General features: G+C 47.3%; 1 protein-coding gene across 2 annotated transcripts in view; it reads right to left on the reverse strand.

The window, feature by feature from the left end:
• The window catches only part of LOC131198835 (vigilin-like), a 131,120-nt gene that overhangs the window by 59,469 nt on the left and 48,280 nt on the right, over positions 1–23,371 (reverse strand). For both annotated transcript variants that reach the window (XM_058183959.1, XM_058183958.1), the window contains exons 2-7: positions 16,571–16,650; positions 15,466–15,578; positions 14,661–14,809; positions 6,451–6,666; positions 4,777–4,983; positions 1,337–1,552 (exon numbers count right to left, since the gene is read on the reverse strand). In XM_058183959.1, the coding sequence (XP_058039942.1) occupies positions 1,337–1,552; positions 4,777–4,983; positions 6,451–6,666; positions 14,661–14,809; positions 15,466–15,541 (864 nt within the window). In that variant the 5' untranslated portion in view covers positions 15,542–15,578; positions 16,571–16,650. The remainder of the gene's footprint in view (positions 1–1,336; positions 1,553–4,776; positions 4,984–6,450; positions 6,667–14,660; positions 14,810–15,465; positions 15,579–16,570; positions 16,651–23,371) is intronic.

Here is a 23,371-nt window from a genome sequence, read left to right on the forward strand (position 1 = left end):
ACACCTCATTTTGGCTCCCAGGTAAGTGCAGGAAGGCATACTAGGCCCAAAACAGGACGCAGGGGGGCGGGGGGCTATTTTTTGCTCCCAGGAGGCTGCAGGGAGGCTTCCTAGGCCCAAAACGGAATGCGGCGAGCCTTGCCCATTGCCCGTTTTCACTCCCAGGAGGCTTCAGGGAGCTGAAATTTCACCCACCCACCTCCTTTTGGCATCTCCATGTCTCTGTTGTAGTTTTACAGTTCCTGGTGACCAACATATTGTAGGGGGGAAAAAATGCAGCTTCAAAGGAAGTGTTAGGCTCAAAGGCTTTTTGCAAATGTCATACCCTTCACACAGTCCCTCCCTCCTCCAAGTTTGTCCTACGTGGGTTATTAGCCATTTCTCTATTCAGACAGCCAAAAGTCGGCTCAGCAAAAACACAGATGCGGTTATGCCATGTACAGCAAGGTCGTAGAATATTAAAGCATCTGGAAATATATACCTGAAAAAGACAACTTAAAGAGGCTTCTCCTGTTCCTCTGCCTCACTACTGTCAGCCTCTGGAGTCCGCACATCACTCCCCGATGGCCCTGGCCCCCTCTCTGCCTCCGACGCAGAGCCCTCATCCATGTCTTCCCCAGCCTCCAAGATTGGCCCATGTTCCTCCCCACCAGATGGGCCTCTGGTGGCTCAACAGACTAATGCAGTCTGTTATTAACAGCAGCTGCTTGCAATTACTGCAGGTTCAAGTCCCACCAGGCCTAAGGTTGACTCAGCCTTCCATCCTTTATAAGGTAGGTAAAATGAAAACCCAGATTGTTGGGGGCAATAAGTTGACTTTGTATATAATATACAAATGGATGAAGACTATTGATTGACACATTGTAAGCAGCCCTGAGTCTTCGGAGAAGGGCGGGATATAAATTCTATAGGCCTCTGGTGGCTCAGCAGACTAAGTCAGTCTGTTATTAACAGCAGCTGCTTGCAATTACTGCAGGTTCAAGTCCCACTAGGCCCAAGGTTGACTCAGCCTTCCATCCTTTATAAGGTAGGTAAAATGAGGACCCAGATTGTTGGGGGGCAATAAGTTGACTTTGTATATAATATACAAATGAATGAAGACTATTGCTTGACATAGTGTAAGCCGCCCTGAGTCTTCGGAGAAGGGCGGGATATAAATGCAAATTTAAAAAAACAAAAAAACTCCTCACTGTCTGAATCTGCTGCCAGCTCTGCTGGCAGACCACAACACTGCTGAGGTGGAATAAGGCGACAGATACCCCAATATGGCGACAGATACCCCAATAGTGTAGAACACACACAAACATACACACCCGAGAGATCTCTCAAGCACTACCTTGTCCTCGTAGATCTTGCGGATACGCAGCAGAGCCTGGGAGACAGGTTCCTTCTCCCCAGTAATGATGATCTCATCCTTGCTGACGCTTGGCGGGGGGATGTTGATGCGTGCCCCTGTCTCCTGCATGATCTCCTGGACTGTTTTGTTGAAGGCCCCAGCGATGAAAGGGTGGAAGACCTTCTCCAGGTTCAAGCGTTCCACTGCTCGTTTGTCCTAAATGGAAAACCACGGAGAAGCTTCAGCCTGACTCGAGATGAAGAGATAGAAAAGTCAGAGCTGAAGAAGCTTCTTGGATGAGAAGCAGGGGTGAAATGCTCCCGGTTTGGACCAGATCGCCCGATCCGGTAGCGATGGCGGTGGGTGGTTCGGAGAACTGGTAGCAAAAATCCCTGGGTCCCCCCGCCCCAACTGAGCTACGCGATCATCAGAGGTTTTTTGGTTTTTTTAACTTTTAAAAGCATTTTTTCTTCGGCCGAAAAAATGCTTTTAAAAGTAAAAAAAAAAAGCCTCTGATGATCGCACGGCTCAGCTGGGATCGTCAGAACCCTTTAAAAGCATTTTTTTCTACAAGCTCTTTGGCCGAAGAGGTTGTAAAAAAAAATGCTTTTAAAAGGTTCTGGCGATCAGGCAACTCAACTGAGATCGCCAGAGGAACCTTTTAAAAGCTTTTTTTCCTCTGGTGATCCCAGCTGAGTTGCCTGATCGTCAGAGGCTTTTAAAAGCATTTTTTTTTACAACCTCTTCAGCCAAAGAGGTTGTAGAAAAAATGCTTTTAAAAGTAAAAAAAAAAAAAAAGTTAGCCACGCTCACCCAGTCACATTTCCCCCCCACCAAGCCACGCCCATAGAACCAGTAGTAACAAATTTTACATTTCACCCCGATGAGAAGCGAAACGTCTTCAAAGAAAAACAAGGAAGTCCAGGTTGCCTCTTGAAAAAAACCCCATTTTTGGGACATGCCTCCTCCTGTTCTACGTGACACAACTGAAGCTCTTTATTAATTTCTTTCCTGCCTTTATTATTTTTATAAATACGGGTGGTCCTCGACTTAACGACCACAGTTAAGCCCTGGGTTTATGTGGCTAAGTGAGGCATTTCTTATGGGAGTTTTGTCCCATGTTACGACTTGTCTTGCCATGTTTCGTAAGTGAATCCCGGCGGCTGCTAAATTAGTTACCTGGTTATTAAGTGAATCTGGTTTCCCTATCGACTCTGCTCGCCGGAAGGTCGGAAAAGATGGTTGGTCACGTGTCTCCAGGACACTGCAACCGTCATACATATGAACCAGTTGTCAAACAGCCGAATGTAAATGACGTGATGGTGGGGATACTGGTCGTAAGTGTGAAAGAAATGGTCGTAAGCCACCTTTTTCAGTATCGTTGTAACATCAAACAACTGTCGTAAGTCGAGGACTACCTGCAACTCAAAGTGGAGAACATATCCAAGATACCTTCCTCCTCCTATTAATCTCACAACAACCGTGTGAGATCTGTTGGGCTGAGAGAGAACGATTGGCCGAAGGTCACCCTCACATCCTGGACATAAACTGTTTCAACTCCTACCCTCAAAATGACGCTATAGAGCGCTGCACACCAGAACAACTAGACACAAGAACAGTTTTTTCCTGAACGCCATCACTCTGCTAAACAAATAATTCCCTCAACACTGTCAGACTATTTAGTAAGTCTGCACTACTATTAATCTTCTCATCATTCCCATCACCCATCTCCTTCCACTTATAACTGCATGACTGTAACTTTGTTGCTTGTGTCCTTTTGATTTATATTGATATTGATTGTTTCCTTATTGCTTATTGTACTCTATGACTATCATTAAGTGTTATAAGTTTTGTACCTTGATGAAAGTATCTTTTCTTTTATGTACACTCAGAGCATATGCACCAAGACAAATTCCTTGTGTGTCCAATCAGACTTGGCCAATAAAAAATTCTATTCTATTCTAAAAAATTGACCCGTTCCTTAATTGTTCCCTTCTTCTGACAGCTTTGTGCATGCACACATCGGGAACAGGCTCCAGCTCTTCTTCTGTCCCACTTATCTCCAACTCCAAAGGTAGCTTATAACTGTCGTAAGGCCCTGGCCCTCTCTCTGCCTCCGACGCAGAGCACTCGTCAGAGCCTATCCCAGACTCCAGGACTGGCCCGTGTTCCTCCCCAACCTCTTCACTGTCCGAGTCTTGCTGCCAGCTCTGCTGGCCGCTGGCAGCCACAACACAAGGTTGACTCGGCCTTCCATCCTTCCGAGGTTGGTAAAATGAAGGCCTAGATTGTTGCGGGGGGGGGGGGGGGGGCAAGATGCTGACTCTGTAAACTGTTTACAGAGGGTTATAAAAGCACTGTGAAGCAGTATATAAGTGTTATTGCTATTTTCACTGCAAGCCTGCTGTGAAAAAAAAGGACAGCAGCTCTCCTGAAATTACGAAGAAACTAACATGTAAGACAGGGGTGAAATCTAAAAATTTTCCCTACTGGTTCTGTGGGCGTGGCTTAATTGGTGGGCGTGGCTTGGTGGTCAGGTGACTGAATGGGCATGGGCAATAATAATAAATAATAAAAATAATAAAGTATACAAAACTTGGGAGCCTACCTTCTTTAAAAATAGTGGCACCGGTCTACCAATTGCCTTTTTTGGGGAGGCATCGGTCTACCTTCTTTAAAAAATAGAGGCACCGGTCTACCAATTGCCTTTTTTTTGGGGAGGCACCAGTCTACCTTCTTTAAAAATAGAGGCACCGGTCTACCAATTGCCTTTTTTGGGAGGCACCGGTCTACCGTCTTTAAAAATAGAGGCACCGGTCTACCAATTGCCTTTTTTTGGGAGGCACTGGTGTACCTTCCTTTAAAATAGAGGCATCGGTCTACCAATTGCCTTTTTTTGGGAGGCACCGGTCTTACCTTCTTTAAAAATAGAGGTACCAATCTATTAGCCTCCTACAGCGCCGATCAGCTGTAGTGTGGCCTTTGACGTGCCGCGGCAGTTATTTAAGGATGTTTGCAGCTATATCACCACTGAGAGCTTCAGGGACAGAGAAGAGGAACAGCGAGGTGTGGGCAATGGGTCTGGGAGGCAGGGATTTTTGCTACCGGTTCTCCGAACTACCCGTCCCCCATCGCTACCGAATCATGCGATCCAGTCTGAACCGGGAGCATTTCACCCCTGATGTAAGAACCCTTCCTCGCCTTTTGAGAGGCCGGGGGGAATGCAGACACAAATACTCATTAAAGTTGCATTTGATTAACTCTATGGTAAAATTAAGAGCACAATCCATGCCGCTCGTCTCCTGGAGTGCCCGTTTTATCGTTCTAGAATCAAGACTATGCCGCGTCAACTGCAGAAGATGTTCAAAATAATCTCCTGCGAACTTCCACATCTCCACCCTGTCGCCTTTGAAGAGAAGGAGAGGAGCCCGGCCGCTCACCTGCTCTGCTGAGATGAGCAAGATCTCATGACGTGCTTTCTCGATGCCTTCTTTGGTGCCCGTGATCTTGATCTGGCTGCTGGGATCCTCGGGCCGCGGGATGTTGATCTTGGTGGCCGTCTTTAGCTCGAGCTCCTGCAGTTTCTCGCCGTTCTTGCCGATCACAAAGCGATGGTGTTCTTTGGGGATTGTGACAGTAGCTGAAGCCTGGGGAAAGGAGGGAATTGTGGAGAAGGATTGAAGCCTCTGAGGGGGCAGATTCGCTAGAAAGACAGAGGAAGAGCAGGAATTTACACAAGGTCCAGCTGTCAACTCTGAGAAGAACCTGGCTGAAGCCATCTTCTGCCACTTCATAGTTGCCAGAAACTAGTAGAGGGGAGAGGGAGACATGATAACCTAGCTAGCAGTCAAAACAAGAAGCTTTCTCGTGGGAACCAAGATCAGATACATAGGTGGCCATTGAAGGAGGAGAAAGTTAACCAACGAGCCCGCCAAACGTCCTGAGTGGAGAATGTGACCTGTGATAACACGGAAGGAGATCAATTGCTATTTTATTATGCTATTACTGGGGGAAAACTTTTCAGAGTTGGCTTTCAAAGGGCTGTGCCGATTTGATGCATCTAATGAACATGTTCTTTGAGGAATCTGCCTGCCTCAGAGTTCTGCTTTCAATAGGGGTGTTACTCGGAACACTGACACAAGTCTCACCGATAATAACCGTCTTGGAGGAAGTATTTGGCCCAACAGAAGAGGACAGGAGATCAATTCTGGATAAACTTGGAGAAGACCTCTCTGTAATTATGGAGAGTCTCTGCCAGATTGCCAGTCTAGATTAAGGATAGCCCTTGTTCTGACCCGGCTCCCAAACACGACAAACCCTCTGTAGTTAACAAAATGTTCCTTTTATTAGGAGCTCTCTCTCTCACAGACTAACAAGTCTGTCAGTCAGGGAGAAGAATAGTTGTCTGCCACACCTATTCATCTCCGCCCCCTGTCTTTTATTCCCAGACCTAGGGTGGGGCTTCGCTATCAGCCGTAGTTCTTCCATCCCAAGGACCGGCCCATAGATTTCCGCTGTTCTCCTCTCCTCTGCCTTCTGCGCATCCCCAGGTCAGGCACTGGACCCAGCTGTTCCTCCTCCTCATCATCATCAGCCACCTCCAAACCTGGGGGCTGTTGACTTTCCATCTGAGAGCTAATGGACGGTCCAGGCTCCACCTCTGTCTTTCTGTCTCTCTCTCTGACAGCTTCATTCCCTCTTCCCCCTCGGAGCTCTCAGATTGCCTTGATGCTGGCCCTGACTCTCAACGCTGCCCTCATCTGACTCGGCTGCTGGAGGGATTGGCGGCCAACAGGCCACAACAGCCCTTCAAGATGTCATAAGACTACAGAATGCTGCCTAGCCTGAGGAGAAACAGAGGTCAACATCTGTAGGCCCCAGACTGTTCAAAGGTGCTCCTGAGCCGATCTTGCCAACGGCAAGATTCTGCTGAAGGCAGCCTTCTACAAAAGATCCGATTTGCTGCCAGTTTTCGAAGGACGACTACAAAGTCAGTATGTCACCCTTAAATAATGTTAATTATAATGTTTTAAGTGCTGAATTGGGAGCAGGAGATGATGAACCATCACCGCAATGGCCCCATGAAACCAAGGGAGGCTAGCTTGACCTGTCACCTGGGTCTGAAGCCGAGCGACAATTTCCTTCCGTGCTTTCATCACAGAGTCCAGTTTGCCAGTCACCATGATGGACAGGCCCTGGTCCTTGGCCAAGGAAAGCTCAATATGAGCCCCCGTCTTTTGCATGATGTCCACGCAGACTTTGGCCTCGTCGCCTTCTCCGAACTGGCTGTTGTCCTTGTAGCGTCGCTCTTCCAGAGGGACGTGAAACACCTGTCAAGAAGAACCAGGCGCTGTGATCGAAAGGCTACAACAGGGGTGTGAAACTCTATTTCACTGAAGGCCACATCAGGTTTTTGCTTGACCTCGGAGGGCCGGGGCCGGGGGTCATAGCCATGGTGGACATGATACAGGACTCGTGTTGGGGGCACCTGTGGTGGCCAAGTGCTAAGGCAGGACTTTCCTGAGACCCTCCCTCACTCTCATCATCTCCTTCCTTCCTTCCTTCCTTCCTTCCTTCCTTCCTTCCTTCCTTTCCTTCCTTCCTTCTTCCTTCCTTTCCTTCCTTCTTCCTTCCTTTCCTTCCTTCCTTCCTCCTTCCTTCCTCCTTCTTTTCCTTCCTTCCTCCTTCCTTCCTTCCTCCTTCCTTTCCTTTCTTACTTTCCTTCCTTCCTCCTTCCTTTCCTTCCTTCCTTCTTCCTTCCTTCCTCCTTCCTTTCCTTCTCTTATTTTTCCTTTCCTCTCCATTCTACTTTCCTCTTCTTTCTTTCTTTCCTTCCTCCTTCCTTCCTTCCTTCCTTCTTCCTTCCTTCTTCCTTCCTTCCTTCCTTCCTTCCTTCCTTCCTTCCTTCTCTTATTTTTCCTTCCTCTCCATTCTACTTTCATCTTTCTTTCTTTCTTTCTTTCTCTTTCTTTCTTTCTTTCTTTCTTTCTTTCCTTCCTCTCTTCCTTCCTCCTTCCTTCCTTCCTTCCTTCCTTCCTTCCTTCCTTCCTTCCTCCTTCCTTCCTCTCCATTCTACTTTCCTCTTCTTTCTTTCTTTCTTTCTTTCTTTCTTCTTTCTTTCTTTCTTTCCTTCCTTCCTTCCTTCCTTCTTCCTTCTTCCTTCCTTCCTCCTTCCTTCCTTCCTTCCTTCCTCCTTCCTTCCTTCTTCCTTCCTTCCTTCCTTCCTCCTTCCTTTCCTTCCTTCCATCCTTCCTTCCTTTCCTTCTCTTATTTTTCCTTCCCTCTCCATTCTACTTTCATCTTTTCTTTCTTTCTTTCCTTCCTTCCTTCCTTTCTTTTCTTTCTTCCTTCTTCCTTCCTTCCTTCCTTCTTCCTTCTTCCTTCCTTCCTTCCTTCCTTCCTTCCTTCCTTCCTTCCTTCCTTCCTTCCTTCTCTTATTTTTCCTTCCTCTCCATTCTACTTTCATCTTCTTTCTTTCTTTCTTTCTTTCTTTCTTTCTTTCTTTCTTTCTTTCTTTCCTTCCTTCCTTCCTTCCTTCCTTCCTTCCTTCCTTCCTTCCTTCCTTCCCTTCTTTCCTTTCCTCCTTCCTTTCCTTCCTTCCTTCCTTCCTTCCTTCCCTTCCTTCCTCCTTCCTTCCCTTCTCTTATTTTTCCTTCCCTCTCCATTCTACTTTTATCTTCTTTCTTTCTTTCTTTCCTTCCTTCCTTCCTTTCCTTCCTTCCTTTCCTTCCTTCCTTCCTTCCTTCTTCCTTCCTTTCCTTCCTTCCTCCTTCCTTTCCTTCCTTCTTTCCTTCCTTCCTTCCTTCCTTCCTTCTCTTATTTTTCCTTCCCTCTCCATTCTACTTTCATCTTTCTTTTTATTTCTTTCTTTCTTTCTTTCTTTCTTTCTTTCTTTCTTTCTTTCTTTCTTTCTTCCTTCCTTCCTTCCTTCCTTCCTTCCTTCCTTCCTTCCTTCCTTCCTTCCTTCCTTCTCTTATTTTTCCTTCCTCTCCATTCTACTTTTATCTTCTTTCTTTCTTTCTTTCTTTCTTTCTTTCTTTCTTTCTTTCTTTCTTTCTTCTTCCTTCCTTCCTTCCTTCCTTCCTTCCTTCCTTCCTTCCTTCCTTCCTTCCTTCCTTCCTTCCTTCCTTCCTTCCTTCCTTCCTTCCTTCCTTTCCTTCCTTCCTCCTTCCTTTCCTTCCTTCTTTCCTTCCTTCCTTCCTTCCTTCCCTTCTCTTATTTTTCCTTCCCTCTCCATTCTACTTTCATCTTCTTTCTTTCTCTTTCTTTCTTTCTTTCTTTCTTTCCTTCCTTCCTTCCTTCCTTCCTTCCTTCCTTCCTTCCTTCCTTCCTTCCTTCCTTCCTTCCTTCCTTCCTTCCTTCTTTCCTTCCTTCCTTTGTCTTTGCCTTTCTTCTTCCCCTTTCTCCTTTCCTGTCCCTTCCTGCATGTTCAAATGCAAAAGGGGAAACATTTCTCCTTTTTGGTTTTGTTTTTAGTTTGTTTTGATAGCCCCTCTGCCAGCAAAAACGGAGCCCCAGGAAACCGCATGCAACCCCTCCCCCGAACTCCGTTTTTGCTGGAAGTGGCTGCAGGAGACTGTCACTGGCAGAGGCATCGCGAAACCGTTCTTTGCGGTTTCCAGGCCCGGCCCTGAAGGCCAGACCTACGCACCCCCATGGGCCAGATGCGGCCTGCGGGCCTTGAGTTTCACACCCCTGTGCTACAACATTTCCAGACACCCTTGCTGGATCCTAAGGGAAAACCTATGGGGCTGCCACAAAGAAGAAGGGGGTGGGGGTGGTCAACCCACCGTATTTTTTGGATTACACCTACCTTTTTTGGTGAGGAAAAGAAGAAAAATAAATCTGCTTCTTCCTCCCAGCAATTTTGCCTCGTTACAGCAAACAGCCTGCCTTTACTTTCATTTTCGTTTTCAGCACAGCTTGGTTAGCACAAGGAAAAAAAAAATCTGCTCCCAGCAATTTACCTCCTTGCAGCAAGCAGCAGAGGCTGGCGCAGCAATAGGCCATGGCAATCCCTGCAGCCTGAAACAGCTGAGTGTCGGGGGACAATCAACCTGTGATAATTAGACTGCTGAAACTGAAAGGGGCTGTTTCTTCTTGCTGGTTGCTGCAAGGAGGTAAATTGCTGGGAGGCAGAGGCCAAATGATGGGGGCCATTCGATGTGTAAGATGCACCCAAATTTTCATCCCCTTTTAGGTTAGAAAAAGGTGCGTCTTAGGGGTGAAATGCTCCCGGTTCGGACCGGATTTCCCGATCTGGTAGCGATGGCGGCGGGTGGGTCAGAGAACCAATAGCAAAAATCCCTGCCCGTCCCCCGCATGCCCAGCTAAGCTGCGTAATCATCAGAGTTTTGGGATTTTTTTTACTTTTAAAAGCATTTTTTCTTCAGCCAAAGAAAAGGCAAAAAAAAAAGCAGCTTTTTAAAGAAAAGAAAAGCCTCTGACAATCAGGCAACTCAGCTGGGATCGCCAGAGCCTTTTAAAAGCATTTTTTCTACAACCTCGAAGAGGTTTTGTAGAAAAAATGCTTTTAAAAGTTTTTTAAAAAAAAGTTGGCCACACCCACCCAGGCACATTACCTACCCATCCACCACCACGCCACGCCCACAGAACAGGTAGTAACATATTTCACCACTGGTGCCTCTTATACTCCGAAAAATATGGTATTCTTCAAAGCACCTGAAGGTGTTATGTCTTGCCCGCTTTCACCGCAGCCGGGGCCTTCTTATCTGCTTCCGAACGCTGAGGAATGTCCTAGTATGCCTCCCGGCCCCAGCCCTGGCTCCATGCCCAGACAGACTGAAGAGGAGGAAGCACCTCCAGCCCCCAGCCCTGGCTCCATGCCCAGGCAAACGGAGCAACTAGACCCCTCTCCCTCCCCCACAGCATGTGAGCCTGAGGGAGGTCAATTACCAACAGCTGCTGACTGGAGGGACCCTCGCTTCAGAAGAATTGATAGACGGCGGCGACAGAAGGAAGGGAGGGGCAGGCCGGGATAAGTGCTGAGTCATGGAGCCACACCCCATGGCCTATATAAAGGACCTGCTTTCTGGCATTCTCTGAGTCAGGCAAAGTCTAAACATATCTTGCTGAAGTCACTTTCTGGTCTCCTGCCTGCCCTGAGGACTTTGCTAGGACTTTGGCAGAGCTGCAGAGGCACGCTTGATTCCGATTTCCCTGACCCGGCCATCAGCGGAGGAGTGGGACACGACAGAAGGCCAGAGAAGCAGCAATGGATGGAAACTCATCAAGGAGAGAAACAACCTAGAACTAAGGAGAAACTTCTTAGCAGTGAGAACTAATAACCAGCTTGCCTTCAGAAGTTGCTGGAGTGGTCCATCACAGGAGGCTTTTGAGAAGAGATGGGACAGCCATTTGTCTGAAATGGTACAGGGTTCTCCTGCTTGAGCAGAGGGTTGGACTAGAACAGGGGTCACCAACCTTTCGAACCTCAGGGACCACTAAATTCATAATTTTAAATCCCGCGGCGCTAATATGATCTGCCTAATGACCGCCTGGGTGGGCGTGGCTAGGTAGTCATGAGACTGGGTGGGCGTAATTAACTCAATGTCATTCACGTCGAGAGGCGCCTCACCAGCCTCTACTCGCCCCTCCCCTCCCAGCCACTCCTCGCCTACCCAGGCTCCTTAGGGCCCCAATAGGAAGCAGTTGTTGGAGCTAAGCAGCCACCGTGAGACAGAGTTGGCAAAACAGCTGGCTCAGTTCAAATCGGATCTGACCGAGAAGGAGGCTCAGCAGAAGCGCCTCACTGAGGACTAGGAGCATAGGCTTTCCAAACAGAAGGAAGACCCGTGGGAGTGCAAGGCCAGGTAACGGCACTTGGAAGCTCAGTGGGCTGAGATGGCCAGCCAGTTCCAGGCCATGATGCAGTCCCACTGGAACAAGGCCCACTGGTCCTTTGTCACCAGCGGCACTTCCCTCCAGCCTTCGCCCAAAGCCCAGCACCAGGAGGCTGAAGCAGACCCCAAGTTGGAATTTCTGCCCCCCTCCGACCCACACAAAAAGACCCCGAAGGAGGGGACTCTCTGCAGTAACACAAATGTTCATTGCACGTATCTGTTCCAGGGGCCGTAGTTTGAGGACCCCTTATTTAGTGCAATATAAAAAATGCAAATAACTTTTCTGCAGACCACCAAAATTTTCTCATGGACCACCAGTGGTCCACGGGCCACCGGTTGGTGACCGCTGGACTAGAAGACCTCCAAGATCCCTTCCTACTCTGTTATTATTCGGATCATGCCAAAAGAAATTGATCCAGGACACCATTCTTCTTTGGCCAGGGTAAGATAGGGGTGGTCACCGGAGTTGGGAGTCCACCCATCTTAAAGTTGCAGAGGTTGAGAAAGGTTTCTGCAGACTAAATTCCCTGGTTATCACAGCAGGATGCAAAAAAAGCCTTTCCCCCCAATTCCTCTCTGTCTTTTCTAAGCAGAATTCAATCTAGAGATTTTAAATGAGGTGGGGGGTGAGGGGGGCGGAAGAGAAATATTGCAATTCTGTTTTTTCATTTCCCTGTCTTATGATTAATTTTCCAGACCAGTGGCTCTCGAATGGTTTGACCCAATTATCTTTCTTCCCAGTCTCCAACAATGCCATTAACCCACACATCCCCACACACACACACAAAAACCCCCCAAGACTCTGAGAAATCCCTTGGTGTTCTTTGAACTTGGTGGTTGTTTTCTTGCAGACGTTTCATGACCAAACTAGGTAACATCTTCAGTGCAGGAAGAGAAAAGGGTTTGTGGAGAGGAGGAGGGAGGGGGAGGGGGAGGGGGAGGAGGAGGAGGAGGGGAGAGGGTGGAGGAATGGAATAGAATAACAGAATTGGAAGGGACCTTGGAGGTCTTCTAATCCAACCCCCTGCCCAGGCAGGAAACCTTACAACACTTCAGACAAATGGTTATCCAACCGCTTCTTAAAAATTTCCAGTGTTGGAGCATTCACAACTTCTGCAGGCAAGTTGTTCCATTGATTAATTGTTCTAACTGTTCAGGAAATTTCTCCTTAGTTCTAGATTGCATTTTTTCTTGATTAGTTTCCACCCATTGCTTCTTGTCCTGCCCTCAGGTCAGGGGTGAAATGCTCCCGGTTCGGACTGGATCGCCTGATCTGGTAGCGATGGCGGCAGGTGGATCAGAGAACCAGCAGCAAAAATCCCCGGCCCCGCCGATGACCATCTGAGCGATCATTAGAGGTTGTTTTTTTTTTAACTTTTAAAAGCATTTTTTCTTTGACCGAAAAAATGCTTTTAAAAGTAAAAAGCCTCTGATGATTGCATGGCTCAGCTGGGATCATCAGAGGCTTTTAAAAGCATTTTTTTCTACAACCTCTTTGGCCGAAGAGGTTGTAAAAAAAAATGCTTTTACAAGCCTCTGACGATCAGGCAACTCAGCTTGGGTCGTGAGAACCCTTTAAAAGCATTTTTTTTTCTACAGCCTCTTCGGCCGAAGAGGTTGTAGAAAAAATGCTTTTAAAAATAAAAAATAAAAAGTTTACCATGCTCACCCAGTCACGTTACCCCCACCACCACCAAGCCACGCCCACAGAACCGGTAGTAACAAATTTTACATTTTCACCCCTGCCTCAGGTAGCTTTGGAGAATAGCTTGACTCCCTCTTCTTTGGGGCAACCCCTGAGATATTGGAACACTGCTGTCATGTCTCCCCTAGTCTTTCTTTTCATTAAACGACATAGTTTAATAGATCCAGAAAAGGTTAGCCGTCACTGAAATAGGGTTTGTGGAGAGGAGGAGGAGGAGGAGGAGGAAGGAGGAGGAGGGGAAGGGGAGGAAGAGGAGGAGGAGGGGAGGAGGAGGAAGAGGAGGAGGAGGAGGAGGAAGAGGAGGAGGAGGAGGAGGAGGGAGGAGGAAGAGGAGGAGGAGGAGGAAGAGGAAGGAGGAGGAGGAGGAGGAGGAGGAGGAGGAGGAGGAGGGAGGAGGAAGAGGAGGAGGGAGAGGAGGAGGAGGAGGAAGAGGAGGAGGGAGGGAGGAGGAAGAGGAGGAGGAGGGGAGGGAGGAGGAAGAGGAGGAGGAGGAGGGAGGAGGAAGGAGGAGGGGAGGAAGAGGAGGAGGAAGAGGAGGAGGAGGAGGAGGAAGAGGAGGAGGAGGGGGGAGGGGGAGGAGGAGGAGGAAAGAAGGATTATGGGACCCTTAATGCTCTCTGAGCTTATTGTTTTCTTGCAGATGTTTCATGAACCAAACTAGGTGACATCATCAGTGCTAGTCGCGAACACCAAACTGCATTAGAACTGATGATGTTACCTAGTTTGGTTCATGAAACGTCTGCAAGAAAACAACCAAGCTCAGAGAGCACCAAGGATTCTTCCCTTCAAATATGAGCTACTTTATTCTTCTTTATCGGTAAAAACAGAATCTGCTGTATTTACGCAAGCATCCCAGCAGCGTTCAGACCCAAGCTGGATTCTCAATCCTTCACAAAAGCGAATGGCGAATGGCTTCATTCCCCTCAGGATATACCCCAACCACTCCCCACTGTCCTGGATCAACCTTACCCCAGCTTGGATGTCCCAGAATTCTCAGCCATAGTTATGCTGCCTGAGGAATTCTGGGTATGGAAGTCCAGGGGCTTGGGAGGAAACCAGATTGGCAAAAGTGGCTTCCGAACCCACGCATTCCTTTTCTGTGAGAGATCACGCCAGTGGTGGTATTCAGCCGATTCTATCCGGTTCGGGCGATCCGGTAGCGGCAGCTGCGGGAGACTCCGCCCACCCGCCCGGAAGTCATCACATCCTGTTTTTGACGCTCTGAGCTTGCACGGTGTCAGCGTTCCAGAAAAACCCAACTCCAAGTAAAAACTCCGAAGCAAGCATCTTTCAAAGTTCTATTTACTAGGATAGGTAAACTGGCACATCTGGGAAAACCCAAATCTGAAAGATCCGGGTTTTCCCTCAGTAAATCAAAAACCCCAAAACCATCCCCTTGACTCCGCAGTCGATCCCATGCTCCAATCGCCAACCGTCCCATCTCGAGACAGCACTCCGACCACTCCTCCTCCAGATGCAGGATCGGCCTGATCTTGACCCACAGGAAGAATGCTATTGTGTCTAAAGACAACCCCTCTACTAAATCCCACCCCCCTCCTACTTTCCCACACGTGAGAAAGTGGCAGCACGGAAGCTTCCGGCCTAATATGGCTTCCAAAGCTGACACACGGAAGGCTCTGTGCATACGTGGAGGTGGCGCGCGTGAGCGAAGCGAGTGCTCCCATTTGCGAACCAGTAGCGAAGGTAAGGGATCACGCCACACTGTGTGCCGCACATACCTCCTCCATGCACTCACCTGGGTGATGACCGAAGATTTGATAGGCCGAATTTTGTTCCATACTCCTGTGAACTCACTGGATCTTTCCCCCGGAGCCCCCTTTTCCGGGAGCGGTGGAAAAGCTTCCAAATAAGTGGGGATGTAGGCCTCATCTTCTGGGACACCACCTGCTTGGAGCAGAGACCGTGAGGAAACCAACATCAAAAGAACAGAAAGAGAGAAATGGATAAAGGCAACAGCTCCTTGGAGTGAAGTTCAATTACATACTATAGGTCAGTGATGGCAAATCTTCTTGCCATCGCGTTCCAGAAGCGGGGGGGTGGGGGGAGTTATGTGCATGCGTGACCATACCCATAATTCTACGTGGGACCGGAAGTTGGCAAACGGGCCGTTTTTGGCCTCCAGGGGGTGGGAAAGGCCGTTTTCGCCCTCCCCAGACTCCTAGAAAGGCTCTGGAGCCTGGGGAAAGAGAAAAACAGGTCTTCCCCACCACCACCCGGAGGCCCTCCAGAAACAGGAAACAGCCTGTTTCCCTACTTCTGGGCGGCCCAGAAGACCCAAAAGTCAGCTGGCCAGCATGCGTATGCATGCCGGAGCTAAGCTCGCGTGCCCACCGATATGGCTACATGTGCCACCTGTGGCACACGTGTCATAGGTTCACCATCATGGCTATAGTTATCCTCAACTTATAACCAGTCATTTAGTGACTGTTCGAAGTTACAACGGCACTGAAAAAAAGGTGACTCATGACCGGTTTTGCTTCTCATTGGCCGCGAGGATGTCCTTCCTGCGCCAGCATCCTCCACCGGCGAGACCCTCTCACCTCGTGATTCTTCGTCCCTCAGGCCGCTGCGGTGCTCAGCAAAGCTCTCGGGTGTTAACACAGCGACTGAACTCATTGTTTCAAACCCAGATTTGCGCGTTTCCGATATTCCACTGGGAAGAGGAAGCGAGAGAGAAAGAGAGAGAGAGAGAGAGAGAGAAAAGGGAGGGAGGGAGGTGGGAGGAGAAGAAAGGGAGGGAGGAAGGAAGGAAACAAGAAAAAGGAAGGAAGGAAGGAAGGAAAGAAGGAAGGAAGGAAAGAAAGAAGGGAGAGACAGAGGAAGGAATGAAGGGAGAGAGAGAGGAAGGAAGGAAGGAAGGATAGAAAAAAGAAAGGAGAGAAAGAGAGAAAGAAAGAAAGAAAGAAAGAAAGAAAGAAAGAAAGAAAGAAAGAAAGAAAGAAAGGGGAAGGGAGAGGAAGGAAGAAAAGAAAGAGAGAAAGAGGAGGAAGGAAGGAAAGTAGGAAGGAGGGAAGGAGGGAAGGAAGGAAAGGAGAGAGGGAAGGAGAAAGGGAGGAAGGAAGGAAGGGAGGGGAGACAGAGGAAGGAAGGATGGAAAAAAGAAAGAAAGAAGGAAAGAAAGAAGAGGGAAAGGGAGGGGAAGAGGAAGAGGAGGGGAAGGAAGGAAAGGAGAGGAAGGAGAAAGGAGGAAGGAAGGAAGGAGGAGGAGACAGAGGAAGGAAGGATGGAAAAAAGAAAGAAAGAAGGAAAGAAAGAAGAGGGAAAGGGAGGGGAAGAGGAAGAGGAGGGGAAGGAAGGAACAAAAGAAAGAGAAAGAAAGAGAGAGAGAGAGAAAGAAAGAAAGAGGGAGGGAGGGAGGGAAGTCAGAGTTGGCCTTGGCATTATTTAACCCTGACCATGGCTGGCATTTCCTCACCAGATGCCAGCTCAGCTCTGTTAAATGATCCAAGCATGGATCAATCCCAACTTCAAACATGTTCTTCTGCCTTGCCCAAGGCCTCGTTTTTTTTACAACAAGCCATCCTGGTGCAGAGATCTCATTCACCCATCTATCAGATTTACATCCTGGCACAATCATCCATGCCCTGCATGCCGCCCGCTCTTACTAACTCCGTGGCCAAAGCACGACGTTCCTCTCGGGCTCACCTGCAAAATGGTCAAATGCCGGAAAGGTCCGTCCGAAGCAAGGCTACCTGTGGCGCTTCAGCGTGACAGCAGCTTTGGTCCTGCCGGGAGAATTGAATACCGTCGTTTTAGGATAAAATATTGCCCTCCCCGTTCCAGGGCAAGAAGTCCCCCAGCCCCAAAGAAAGATATTCAAAGGTAATCAGAATAGCAATGGAAGACGTATTTAAAGATTAGGAGATGTGTCATCTATCCGGGATGGGATTCAAAGATTTTTAGCAACCGGTTCTCTGCCCAGTTGCTGGAGGAGGCGTGGCCATTGTGGGCATGGCCTACTTGGCCTCCTGCACCACAGCGAGTGGGTGGGGGGGACGTTTTTGCCCTCTCCAAGCTCCAGAGGATTTCCTTGAGCCTCCGGGAAAGCGAAAACCACCTCCCCCTGGCTCCGGAGGCCAGAAATGGGTCCATTTCCAGACTTCTGGAACTTCCGGGAGGCCCGTTTTTCGCACTCCCAGAGCCTGCTGGAAATTCTAAGTATAGAATAATAGTGTTCTGACCCAGCTCACCAAACACGACAAACCCTCTGTAATTGAAGCAATGATTCCTTTATTAGGAGCGCCAGCAGCTAACAAGTCCATCCAACAGGAGAGATGAATAGTTGTCTGCCACACCTATTCATCTCCGCCCCCTGCCTTTTATCCCCAGAGCTAGGATGGGGCTTCACTAGCAGCGGTGGTTCTTCCGTCCCAAGGATCGGCCCATAGATTTCCACTGTTCTCCTCTCCTCTGCCTTCTGCGCATCCGTGAATCAGGCACTGGACCCAGCTGTTCCTCCTCTTCCTCATCAGCCATCTTCAGACCTGGGGGCTGTTGACTCTCCATCTGAGGGCTGACGGATAACCCACGTTCCGCCTGTCTCTCTGTCTCTCTCTCTGTGCCGGCTCCATTCCCTCTTCCCCCTTGGAGCTCTCAAGTTGCCTTGATGGGGCTGCTGGGAGTGACGGCCAACAGGACACAACAAAAAGAGTTGGAAGGGACCTTGGAGGTCTTTTAGTCCAACCCCTGCTTAAGCAGGAGACTCTATAAAAGTTTCAGACAAATGCTTGTCCAATCTCTTCTTAACAGCCTCCAGTGTTGGGAGCACCGCAAAATTCTTGGAGGGAAGCTGTTCCTCTGGTTTATTTATTGCTGATTGTTCTAAACCAGGGGTCGGCAACTGGGGTCGGATGTGGCTCTTTCATCCCTCTGCTGTGGCTCCCTGTGGCTTGTCAGCTCCACGATTGATAGGGCTTTTGGTTAGGACAGGTAGAGGAAAAATAATGCCGCACTAGGAGGAGACTATGATGAGGAAACCGGACTTCCAGTTGGCTCCAGAATTGAATGGGGGCTTCCGGTTAGGACCTTTGTGGCTCTTTGTTTAAGGTTGCCGACCCCTGTTCTAAATAATGGTTGTTAAGTCAACAACTACCTGTAGTCTTTTCAATACTCCAGCTGCAGAAGGAGGCAGGCATTACAGATTTCCTGGAAATATTAATGTGCAGATGTACTGAACCTTCTATTCTCAGTATTCCCCAATGGCATAGACAAAAAACTGCTCTTGTGGCCCGCCAGCGGCCAGCAGAGCTAGCAGCAGATTCAGACAGTGAGGAGATTGGGGAGAAACGTGGGCCAGTCCTGGAGTCTGGGGAAGACTCTGACGAGTGCTTTGCATCGGAGGCAGAGATAGGGCCAGGGGTGTATGACAGTTATCAGCTGCCTTTGGAATCAGACATCAGTGAGGCAGACAAACAGCTGGAGCCTGTTCCCTGTGTATGCATGCACAGAGTTGCCAGATGAAGGGAACAGCTAAGGAATAAGGGTTGACTCAGGAGTAAGTGGATGATGAAGGGCCCCTCCCAAAGGGAATAAAAGAGGAGCAAATGGGGAGGGGTGTTTGCAGGAGACAATAAGTTCATTCCTGCCAAGTATCATTCCAAGTATTGCAGCGTCTGAAAGATATTGGCCTGGCCATTCTCCAAGCCTGATAAAGGTTGGTAATTGTGAACTATCTTGAAAGACTTTGCTGGAGAGGAATTCACTGTAAATTAAATAAAAGGGGTTTATCAGGAGGAGGAATCGGCATTGTGCTGCTGGGGAAGCCTAGGTCAGAATACTTACAACAGTATTGTAACCCGGGCCCAAGTAGGTAGTAGGAAACTCAGTAAGTATAAAAACAAACAAACTTTATTAGAACAGCTGAGAATTAACTCATTCTCAACTAGTCCAACTAAATTAAAGCAAATTCCTCCCAACACAATTCTTCAGTCCTATCACCAACCTTGGTCCAATTAGGCAAACTGCCAAAGGTCTTTCTTGGCAAAAATTCAGAAGACACCGATACGAAACAAATGCAACAAGACAAAGCTATCAACTTTGTTTTCCGGCAAAGAGCCCAAATGCCATTGCTGGTCTTTTAAGACTTATGGGAGGGACCAATCATCTCTTGGCCCTACTCCCGAGTCATCCTCTTTGCTTTAGCTGCTCTTGCCTTCTGGCAGCTCTTCTCATGCGTGCATTAGGAACAGGCTCCTCCTGTTCCTCTGCCTCACTACTGTCAGCTTCTGGAAGCTCTGGAGTCCGCACCTCACTCCCCGATGGCCCTGGCCCCACCTCAATCTCCAACACAGAGCCCTCATCCGGGCCTTCCCCTGCCTCCAGGACTGGCCCATGTTCTTCCTCAGCCTCATCGCTGTCTGACTCCGTTGCCAGCTCTGCAGGCTGCTGGCAGACCACAACACAGCTATATACTCAGAGGGTGCCCAGTAGGAGAACACTAGTAATATTTGCACCGTTAGAATAAGCTGGGTCCCCTTTCTAATGAGACATCAAAGCCCTTCCTAGGCCACAATGCTATCTTTTCTCCTTTCTAGCTCTTATTAAAGCAAAAGCACCGCTAAGCTTCCTAGGGCCCGAACTACATTGAGGATTTGTGAGAAAGCCTCTTATTGCCACCAGGAATTAATCACACTTGGCTCTCACCTTCCCGTCAGCCCTGAGTCGAACGGCAGGGTTGCGGGTGAGGTGGGGGATTTTAGGACAAACAAAAACACACACATGTGAGCACACATGAAGCTTCGGTTCATGAAGATATTTCCAATTGCGGAATATGCTTAAGTAAAAGAGAGTTCCCCCTCTGTAGAACCTTTGGGTGGCTCTTCCCTCACATCCTGGACATAAACTGTTTCAACTTCTACCCTCAAAACGACGCTATAGAGCATTGCACACCAGAACAACTAGACACAAGAACAGGTTTTTCCCGAAAGCCATCACTCTGCTAAACAAATAATTCCCTCAACACTGTCAAACTATTTACTAAATCTGCACTACTATTAATCTTCTCATAGTTCCCATCACCAATCTCTTTCCATTTATGACTGTATGACTATAACTTGTTGCTGGCAATCCTTATGATTTATATTAATATATTGACCATCATTTGTGTTGTAAATGTTGTACCTTGATGAACGTATCTTTTCTTTTACGTACACTGAGAGCATATGCACCAAAGACAAATTCCTTGTGTGTCCAATCACACTTGGCCAATAAAAAATTCAATTCTATTCTATTCTATTCTATTCTATTCTATTCTATTCTATTCTATTCTATTCTATTCTAATCCATTATTCTATGCTATACTATGCTCTCTATTCTATTTTATTCTATTCTATTCCATTCCATTCCATTCCATTCTTTATTCTATTCCTATTCTATTCTAATTCTCTTCTACCATTCTATTTTATCCAATTCTTTATTCTATTCTATGCTATTCTATTCTAATTCTATTCTATTGTAATTCTATGCTATTCCATTCCATTCTTTATTGTATTGTATTGATATACTGACCATCAATTGTGTTGTAAATGTTGTACCTTGATGAACGTATCTTTTCTTTTATGTACACTGAGAGCAGATGCACCAAGACAAATTCCTTGTGTGTCCAATCACACTTGGCCAATAAAAATTCTATTCTATTCTCTTTCGAATCCATATTAAGGACGTAGATAAAAAAGAAAGAGAGAGGCAGAGAAAGAGATTTTTTTGAGGGGGGGAAACACTCTGGGTGGATGGGGGGGGGGGAAGAGATGTCACACAAGGCACAACAGCCTGAAATCGACAGTTTAAAGCTAAGTGGCTAAACTAGTAGATAGCCCTCGACTTGCGACCCCAATAGAGGCCAAAATTTCTGTTGCTAAGGAGATATATTACTTAAGTGGATTCTGCCCAGTTTTTCGATCTTTCTTGCCACGGTTGTTCAGTCAATCCCGCCAGTGGTTAAGTTAGGCCATGGGTGTCACACTCAAGGCCCACGGGCCAAATCCGGACCACGGGGTGCTTACATCTGGCCCGCGGGGCCACCCTGGAAACAGCAAAGGACCAGCCCATGGTTCTTCGGCTAGTGAAAACGGAGCAAGGAAGGGCCACACGAGCTCCGTTTTCACTGCCAGGATGCTGTCCAGGCCGAAAATGGACCCCTGTACCTAGTGGTGAAATCGAAATTTCTTTCCTACCGGTTCTGTGGGCGTGGCTTGGTGGGCGTGGCTTGGTGGGTGTGGGGTCATGTGACTGGGTGGGCGTGGCTATGTGACTGGGGGATCAAAAGACAGAAACTCACTAACAGTGTCCTGCTGCAGGAGGGTTGGACTAGATGATCTCCAGGTCCCTTCCAACCCTGGATTATCCTCTGAAGCGGTGTCTAGTGCCATGTTAGTAGTCCTTCCTTCCTCTCCTTTTTCCTCCCTCCCTCCCTCTCTTTCTTTCTTTCTTTTTTTCTCTCTCTCTCCCTCTCTCTCAAACAAACGCCCCATTTTTTGCCTAGCAGGCTTCAGCTTTTTTACCTTTCAAAAAATGCTTTTAAAAGTTAAAAAAAAAAGCCTCTGACAATCAGGCACCTTGGCTGGGATTGTCAGAGCCTGTTTTAAACCTTTAAAAGCATTTTTTTTTACAACCTTTTCGGCTGAAGAGGTTGTAGAAAAAATGCTTTTAAAAGGCTCTGGCTTTTTTTTTCTTTAACTTTTAAAAGCACTTTTTCGGCCGAAGAAAAAATATTTTTAAAAGCAAAAAAAAAGCTTCTGATGATCGCGCGGCTCAGCTGGGCAGGGGGAGTGTCAGGGATTTTTGCTACCGGTTCTCCGAACCACCCGCCGCCATCGCTACCGGATCCGAACCGGGAGCATTTCACCCCTGCCCCTACCTCCCTTTTCGCTGGCAGAGGGCTATCGAAACAAACTCAAAACAAAACAAAAGGAGAAATGTTTCCCCTTTTCCATTTGAGCATACAAGAAGGGACAGGAAAGGAGAAAGGGAAAGCGGAAAGACAAAGAAAAAGAAAAAGATGGGAAGGATGGAAACATAAGGAAAAAGGGGAAGGAAGAAGAAAGGAGAATGAAGAGGGAAGGAAAAAGGGAGGGAGGGAGGAAGATTATAGTGAGGGAGGGTCTGAGGGAAATCCTGCCTTAGCACTTGGCCACACAGCTGCCCCCGACATGAATGAGGTCAAGCTGGCCAACCCCCTCCGGCCAGGCTCCCCCTGCACCCCCCAGGAAAAACACAACCATAATGCAGCCCTCAATGAAATCGAGTTTGACACCCCTCAGACACATGGTTGTGAAGTGGTACCTGGCTTGCCCGGTTGACTTTTGCTCGTCAGAAGGTCGCAAGAGGGGATCACGTGACCCTGGGGGACAGCGCAACCGTCATCAATATGAACCAGTTGCCAAGCGGCCAAATTTTTTTTTATTATTATTATTGAAAAGGTTCTACAACAGCAATTAAATTTCTCCCCTCCCCTCCCCTCCCCCCTCCCCCTCCTTCCCCCCTCCCTCCAAAACCCCCCTCCCCCCCCAACTTCCCGGAGCAAACACAAGGTATAGTTCAATAAACAAACAGTCATGCATTAAATTTTTAAAATCTAACACAATTATAATCCTTCTCTCACATAACCTGACTTCTTCCATTAAAATCAAAAACCACGTCCTTCATTCAAAGGCAATCTGAAATTTCTTAATCTGATATCTATTTTGAATATAATCAATCCAATTCTTCCATTCATTTAGATATTTTTCTTGAGTACTGTCTTTCAAGAAGGCTGAGATTTTAGCCATCTCAGCCAAATTGGAAACTTTCAATATCCATTCTTCTATTGTGGGTAATTCTTTTTTCTTCCAATATTGTCCAATCAACAGTCTTGCTGCTGTTATTAAGTTCAAAATCAATTTAGTCTCAATCACTGTACAGTCTGTTGTTATTCCCAAAAGGAAAAGTTGTGGTAGGAACTTTATCTTCTTCTTCAGAACATTCTGCATAATCCACCAAATTCTTATCCAGAAAGACTTAATTTTCTTACAAGTCCACCATACATGAAAATATGTAGCATCATCACAATTACATCTCCAACATTTCGCTTGCATATCTGGATACATACATGATAATTTCTTAGGATCTAAATGCCATCTATAAAACATCTTATAAAAATTTTCCCTTAAATTCTGCGCTTGCATAAATTTAACATTTCTAACCCAAATTTTTTCCCATGTTTCCAACATTATTGGTTCCTGAATATTCTGTGCCCATTTTATCATACAATCCTTTATTAAATCTCTTTCAGAATCTATTTCTATCAACACATTATACAATCTCTTTATATGCCCCTGGGTTTGATTTCTAATTTGTTTAACCAAATTTTCTTCATTTTGAATAACACCAATTTTCTGATCTTCTTTCCATCTAGCCTTTAACTGTCCATATTGAAACCAAGTATAATTCCTCCCTTCTTCTTTTAATGTA

The sequence above is a fragment of the Ahaetulla prasina genome, chromosome 4, assembly GCF_028640845.1.
Source record: "Ahaetulla prasina isolate Xishuangbanna chromosome 4, ASM2864084v1, whole genome shotgun sequence".
Lineage (NCBI taxonomy): Eukaryota > Metazoa > Chordata > Lepidosauria > Squamata > Colubridae > Ahaetulla > Ahaetulla prasina.